Source organism: Otolemur garnettii, unplaced genomic scaffold (assembly GCF_000181295.1).
Source record: "Otolemur garnettii isolate 467f Iridium unplaced genomic scaffold, OtoGar3 scaffold00174, whole genome shotgun sequence".
NCBI lineage: Eukaryota > Metazoa > Chordata > Mammalia > Primates > Galagidae > Otolemur > Otolemur garnettii.
Genome location: NW_003852569.1, coordinates 690,755 through 698,574, shown reverse-complemented (window position 1 = coordinate 698,574; position 7,820 = coordinate 690,755). Strand labels below are relative to the sequence as shown.

The following is a 7,820-nucleotide window of genomic DNA, read 5'->3' as shown; positions in this document are numbered from 1 at the left end:
CTAAGTCTTGGGAGGTGACATGCTTCCAAGTATTGGTCGATTTCTTTCAGATTTTCATATTTCTGGGAATAAAGTTTCTTGTAATATTCATTGAGGATTTTTAATTTCTAGGGGGTCTGTTGTTATTTCATCTTTACCATTTCTGATTGATGAGATTAGAGATTTTACTCTTTTTTTCTTGGTTAGGTTGGCCAAAGGTTTACCTATTTTATTAACCTTTTCAAAAAACCAACTTTTTGATTTATTGATCTGTTCTATAATCCTTTTGTTTTCTATTTCATTTAATTCTGCTCTAATTTTGGTTATTTCTTTTCTTCTGCTGGGTTTGGGATTGGACTCTTCCTCCTTTTCCAGTTGCTTGAGATGTCCCATTAAGTTGTTAACTTCCTCTCTTGCCATTCTCTTGAGGAAGGCTTACAGAGCTATAAATTTCCCTCTTAGGACTGCCTTTGCAATATCCCAGAGGTTCTGACAACTCGTGTCTAGAATTTTTTCTTTCATTTTCACTTTGAACAGTTTCATTACAATGCGTCTTGCAGAGGGTCTGTTTGAGTTGAGATAACCCAGGGTTTGATATCCATCTGAAAGGAGTGTGTCGAGATCTTCAGTAAAACTTGGGAAGTTTTCATTCATGATGGTCTCCTGTATGGCTTCCATTTCTTTGGGACAATCTTCTTCCCCTTCAGGGATCTCTATTATTAATATGTTCGAATGCTTGATGGAGTCTTGTAGTTCTCTAAGCACCTGTTCTGCTTTCTTTCTTTTCTTTTCTGCCACTTTAACTACATGAGTTAACTCAAAAACCTTATCCTCTAGCTCTGAGGTTCTTTCTTCTTCATTGTCTAACCTACTTTTGATACTTTCTACTGCATCTTCACATTCCCCGATTGTCGCCTTCAATTCCTTAAGCTCCACCTTATCCTTTCCATATTCCACATATCTCTTGTCTGACTTTTGGTCTGTCTTTCCATTTTTTCATCTGTTCCTTTTATTGTCTTTATCATCCACATTTTAAATTCATTTCTGTCATGTTTATTAATTTGTTATAGGTAGTATCTTCTGCAGTAGCTGCCTCATGGTGGAGGAGTTCCTTTGTTTTGGCCTTTCATGTTACCAGAATTTTTCTGTTGGTTCCCCCACATGTATTCTTTCTTCTTGTTCACCTCCTTGTCCTCCTTTTCCTTCTCACTGCCTACTTTGTTTCAAACAGAAGTCTTTGCTCTTGATGACAATATGTTGCAATGTGTTACTGGGATAGCAGGTGGCACTATGATTATTTTTTAGGAGACAACACACCCAGCAACCTCTTTGGTCCTTATTCAAACTTAGTTGTCTTCACTGATCACTTGATTGTTTTCTTAGGATTCAGAGCCTGCTAGGTTGGGATCTTAAGGCTCACAAGAATCCTTCAGGGGTAGGCCTCATACTGCCCCCTGACTCCAATTCCCATGGGGTGTGGGAGTCCCTCAGTTCTGATCCTGGCAAGGGGAATTAAGATGGTCATACTTTAGGCCCTTGCTAGACCTTCACATGACCTTCCCACAATGGCAGCTGAGACGTTCTCAGTATGGCTGCCTCACCAGTCACCCAACCTATGGAAAATCCACTCCAACTGGCATTCATATCTGTTTGCTACTCTTCAAAGATTTCCACCCAATGCAGAGCTTTCCCCAGCAACTGAAAACTCTGGAAAGGCTTCCTTCCATCCTGGACCTCTGTGGGGAGCCAGCTGATCCCAGCCAGTTGCAATCACTTGCCTAATTCATCAGATTTCCATCACTGTAGATCATATGCTATATCTAGTTCACCACCTCCTCACTGTGCTCCCTGAGTTATGATTATGGGTAAGGTCCCTATACCAGGTATAGCTGGGTTCTGTCTTTTTCCCACTAATTCTGGGAGAGCTCAGCTGAATGATCCTTCTGGTCTACCATCTTGCTCCATCATTGTCCTGGTTCTTTGCGTCAGCTCTCCAGTTTTTGTCATCTAACACTGGGTGTATGAAAATTAACAGTGCAAAGAAGGGTTTGTCACTGAGGGAGGATTGGAGAAGGTAAGTTTTTAATTGGTCTTTTAAATAGTTGAGGGTTAGGAATTGTTGAATTTGTACTCCTAAGGAGAAGAAGAAAAAGGGAAAGGGTCTAAGGAATAAGAAAATAGAGTAATAACATGTGGGGTTCTGTAATTCACAGAAGGTATTGGTGGTACTGAAAGGATCCTATCTCCCCCTCAGGAATGCTATTAAATGGGCCTTTTTGAAGGGTGGGTCCATAGTTAAATCTGAGAGAGAGAAAGGTTGGCTCTGGGTGGTGGGGGAAGGGAAGGCGGGGGAGAACAACATTATTCTAACTATTCAATAGAATAGAATAGTGGGCATAAAATGATGTTAGCAGACAGGGAGGAAAAGAGCTGTGATGCAGTGTAAAAGAGTTCTTTCAGTGGAATTTAATTCAGCAAGCACCCACTACACACTAATCTGAAGTATTCTAGGTGAAACAATGACATTCAGAATAAGGCATGGACTTTTCTTGAGGAAACTTATTTATTAAGTATCTATTACAAATAATCCTGGCATTATTTTTAATAAAATAAGAATTATTATATTCACTATTATATTACATTATTAAATGAATGTAATAAAGGGGAAAAGATAATAAATATAAAATGAGGGGAAGAAATAATAAATATCAGATAAATAAGAAGATATCAGATTATAAATCACTTTTGCATAGTATCTCAATTTATTTTTAAGCAACTTCAGGATTTTTAAACTTTGGAATATCTTTCTTTTTCTTTGCAATTTTTGGCCAAGGCTGGGTTTGAACTCACCACCTCTGGCATATGGGGTCAGCACCTTACTCCTTTGAGCCATAGACACTGCCCCAAACTTTGGAATTTTAATCTCATTTTACAGATGAGAAAATAAATTTAATGAGATAAAACTTTCCTAAGCTCAGTGGAGCCTAAGGTAAGTCTTTCAATTGTAAATTAAGATTTATTTCTGTATAGTTGGCCAGTCACTGTTCTTGGTGGTGAAGATACAACTATGACTAAGATACAGTTTTTGTTTTCTAAGACCTTACTGCTGGGTGGGAAACAGATGGGCTCTAAAATGACTTCAGTGTTGTGTGATAGGCCCTTCATTGATGATAGGTTCAGAAGGTGCTGCCAGTCAGAAGAGTGGGTAGCTAAAGATCAGAAGAGCAATTAAGTCAAAAAAATAGTAAAAGCAACAATATGGAGGCTGCAAAGTTATCTAGTTAAGTTGAAATCTATGGGAATTCTGGGAAACTGGAAATATACACTGGAGGAAACATACACTGAAGCCAGATAATGGAGGCTTCTGTGAGCATTCAGTCAGTACTTACTAGTTAGGCATGCGCAATGATGAACTACTGTTCTAGATGCAGAGAAGGCCGTAGCAAATGAGACAAACAACATCCTATGGGCCTTACATTCTGGTAGGGGAAAAGAGACAATGAACAAATAATACAAAGATAAGATATCAAATATGAAAAGTACTAAGAACCATACAACAACAAGGAGGAATATGTGATAGAGAGTGACTACGAGGGATACTGTTTAGATTAAATGTTAGAGAAAGCTTATCTTGTGAAGTTACTTGTTAGCTAAGACTTGAATGAAATAAGGAGCCAGCTACACAAAAATCTAAGAGAAGACTATTCAGAACAAAATAAGCAATAGGTTCAAAGGTGTCCTGGTGGGAACCAGCTTTTCCTGCTAGAATCATGGAAAGGCCAGAGTGGTTGGAAAACAGTGAATGCAGAGGAAGATGGTGAAAGATGAGGCCTGGCAGGGTCCCATCCTGTAGGAAGGACCTGGGAAGGAAGTTGGATTTTATTATCAGTGTGGAGGGCAACTACTGAGAATTTTAAGCAGGGGATTGCATAGTGTGGTTTACATTTTTGAAAGGGACAGGGAGCCACATCAGGAGAGAGAGTTGCCTGGACTGGGATTATAGGAGGAGAGATGAAAAGAATCATAGATTTGGGCTATTTTGCATTTTGAAATAGAAAAAGGACTTATGGATGGAGTTTGGTTTAGGAAGAGATAATGATTACAATAGAGAATTATCTCTTAGGGTTCTGGCTTTAGCAGTGGTTCATTCAGTCTTTCTTATCTGTTCCTGTATTTTATTTACAGTAGATACCCAACAAATGTTCAGTTGAGTTTATTTCCAAACCAGAATTATTTTCTCCATCTTTTCACTTATCCAAAAATAATTAATGAGTATCACTAGACACCATGACTGCACTAAGTCCAGAGCAATGCAAGGTTGAGAAACATATCGTCCTATTCCCAGGTTGGCAGAGGAGTTAATTATAGTAGAGTATGGGCCAAATGAGTGGTAACTTAAAAATAGCCATGTTTGAAATGCCCAGGAACTGTGCTCTAAAGAAATGATGTTTTACTTGGGATCCAGAGGACACTTAGGTTTTTTCAGGTAGAAAATGGCAGGGAATTGTCCTAGGCTGAAAGCATGGTATATTCAAAGATATGAATTCATGACTGACCACAATGTACTAAGAAAAGGCCAAGTCCTTGGCATGGCTGGAATAGTGGGTGCTCCTAATAGGGGCCTCTGGGCAGATCATCTGGGTCAGATAGTAAAAAGCTGTTGTGCCATGCCTAGGAATGTGAACTTTAATCTATAGGCACTGGGGAGTCACTGAGGAGAAGGGAAATTAAGGCAGTGGAGATGAAGATGTGAGAAGAGTCAAGAGTTATGGAGGATGTAGAGTTGGCAGGACTTAATGACCATTTGAATATGGTGGTAAATAAATGGTAAGGGTCAAATGTGACTCCTCAGTTAGGGGAGGCAGAACTGGAAATTATATTTAGATAAGTTCCATTTTGACTCTTTTTAATTTGTTTCATATTGATTATTGTTTTTTTCAGTGCTCAGGAACTGAGGTAACAAAGAAATTTTAGAAATCAAGAAACAGGGCTTATTTATGGAAAATGATTCACAAGTGACGATAGCATCATCTCACAATGAAAAAAGAAAAGGGTCATTAAAGTCATTGCTCACCAATCATTTATTGGGTATTTGAATATAATTTCATTATCTATACATCATTTTCTTCTAAAAGATTTTCAAGCTTTGAGAGCTATGGATATGACAATAATTTTGACCTTGGAATCTGCAAACATAAGACATATGCTTTCTTTCTGTTTTACATGATAGGAAACTAGAAAGCCATTCAGTTGGAATGGGTCTAGTCCTTCTGATGAGAGGTAGATGCCTATGGGTAGGAGGTGTTATCAACATCAGAGGCCCTCTGTGGTTCCTGGGTCTCCTAGTAACTTCTCATTGTATTTCATTCCAGTCTGGACTATGATGCTTGCAATTCCTGATGTCTGATCCACAGGAGCCAAAGCGCTCACCAAAGCCCAGGTGTTCTCCCCTTGATTGCAATGTAAATCTTTACAATGTCTTTACTGTTTTCTGAACTTTAGAGAGAAGGATTCTACTTTTTAATGATCCAACCAGATTCCACCTATACAGAAGGCAAACCAGGAAATGATTTAAATTCCCAAATTGATTAATTCACCCTATTTACCACTTAGATTTCACCCAACCAGAAAACCCTGGAATTGCTGCCAAAAGAACTGAAAAACCCTAAAGTGAATAGTAGTTCTTAAAAACATCCTTGTAGGTAGATAGAGTAGAAGATAGAGGGAAGACATACATTTCAATGTCTTAAACAGAAGTAAAGATGAACTTGACACGAAGATTTCATCTTTGCCTTTGTGTTGCTTTAGCTCTGGTGCTCACACAGCCTCATACAGATGTGATTTCTGCTCCTGCACATAGTCATAGAGGGGGTTGGGAGCCATAGCTGCTTTGGTGGGGTGATCTACACCCTGCTCTCTTCTTTGGGGCCTCCCATCACTCTGGGTTGGATGGCTGGCTGGCTCACTGTGTCTTCCCTGTAAGCCTTGGCTCTGGTCATCCTCATTCTTGTGGAATTCTTCACTGTTAGGACAGCCTCTTTGGGTTCCTTGGGATTGTTGATCCTGGGACTCACCATACCTCTCTATCTCATAGTTTTGCCTTTGTTGCTGTTGGTCTTTGTGGGTTTGCCTGTCTTGCCTCTGATACTTCTGCTCATCTTCCTGAGTTTGCCTGTCCCATGGACTTTCCAGACCCCTATGGCTGTAACCCCCCCAGCTTTGATGACTCTGCTCCTTCTCTTCCCAGTGGCTTTGCCCCTGGCCATGGCTAGGCCTGGTTTGGGCCTGTCTGTGACCCTGCTCACTACTGCATGATTGCTCATCTCTTTCTTTATGGCAGAGTGGCTTTTCTTGCCAGATTTGTGCTAAGAGTTTATGCTGGTGGTGTTGGCTATCCTCCTCAGGTTCCCACACCTGGTGGCTGTCCTGGTGCACAGCCCTAGACTGGGATCTCTTTCCCTGGTTTTGGCACATTTCCTGTCCTGGAGTTTGCTGACTTGGTCTCCCTGATCTTCCTGATTGCTCAACATAAGAGTCTCTTCTTTTCCCCTCGGTCCCCTTGAAGTATCTACTTTGCTTTTGCATTTCAGTTTCCCTCATCTGTGACTGGCCACAGGGGGAACTCTGGCCTTGTCTATCTGTCTGACCATACTGGGAGATCTGGCCTTGTCTGTCTGTCTGTCCATAGTGAGGGGTCTGGCCTTGTCTGTCTGTCTGACCATAGTGAGGGGTCTGGCCTTGTCTGTCTGTCTGACCATAGTGAGGGGTCTGGCCTTGTCTGTCTGTCTGACCATAGTGAGAAGTCTGATCTTGTCTGTCTGTCTGACCGTAGTGAGAGGTCTGGCCTTGTCTGTCTGTCTGACCATAGTGAGAGGTCTGACCTGGTCTGTCTGTCTGTCCGTAGTGAGAGGTCTGACCTTGTCTGTCTTTCTGACCACAGTGAGAGGTCTGGCCTTGTCTGTCTGTCTGTCCGTAGTGAGAGGTCTGACCTTGTCTGTCTGTCTGTCCGTAATGAGAGGTCTGACCTGGTCTGTCTGTCTGACCGTAGTGAGAGGTCTGACCTTGTCTGTCTGTCTGACCGTAGTGAGAGGTCTGACCTTGTCTGTCTGTCTGTCTACAGTGAGAGGTCTGACCTTGTCTGTCTGTCTGACCATAGTGAGAGGTCTGGCCTTGTCTGTCTGTCTGTCCATAGTGAGAGGTCTGACCTTGTCTGTCTTTCTGTCCATAGAGAGAGGTCTGGCCTTGTCTGTCTGTGTGACCATAGTGAGAGGTCTGACCTTGTCTGTCTGTCTGACTGTAGTGAGAGGTCTGACCTTGTCTGTCTGTCTGTCCATAGTGAGAGGTCTGGCCTTGTCTTTTTGCCTGACCACAGTGAGAATCCAGTCTTTGCCTATCTCTCTGACTACAGCCTAATTCCTGGTCAATCCTCTGAGACTGTCCATAATAAAAACTTGATTCCTGTTGATTAGTATGGCTAGAGCAAGAGTCTTGTCCATGTCTTCCAGACTGGCCATAGCTGGATTGGTGCCCACACCTTTCATACTGGCCATAACGAGAATCCTGAACTAAATCAGGTTTCTCACACTGATTTAAGGCAAAGATATATCCTTGCCTATTAGGATGACTCAGTCCTTTACCAGAGCTGGAGTCTTGATCTTCTCTTTCTGACTGATCAAAGCTGTAATCCTCATCTTGCCTCTCAGACTGACTGTGGTGGGAGGTCCTATCTTGCCTCTCAGACTGACTGTGGTGGGAGGTCCTATCTTGCTTCTCAGACTGACCATGGTGGAAGTCCCTACCTTGCCTCTCAGACTGACTGTGGTAGGAGTCCCTATCTTGCC

At 41.7% G+C, this 7,820-nt stretch overlaps 1 protein-coding gene across 1 annotated transcript in view; it reads right to left on the bottom strand.

The window, feature by feature from the left end:
• Positions 1-5,796: 5,796 nt before the first annotated feature.
• RPTN (repetin) overlaps positions 5,797-7,820 on the bottom strand; it is a 3,633-nt gene continuing 1,609 nt past the window's right edge. The window contains exon 3 of the mRNA XM_003800430.1: positions 5,797-7,778. Coding sequence (XP_003800478.1) covers positions 5,797-7,778 — 1,982 coding nt within the window. The remainder of the gene's footprint in view (positions 7,779-7,820) is intronic.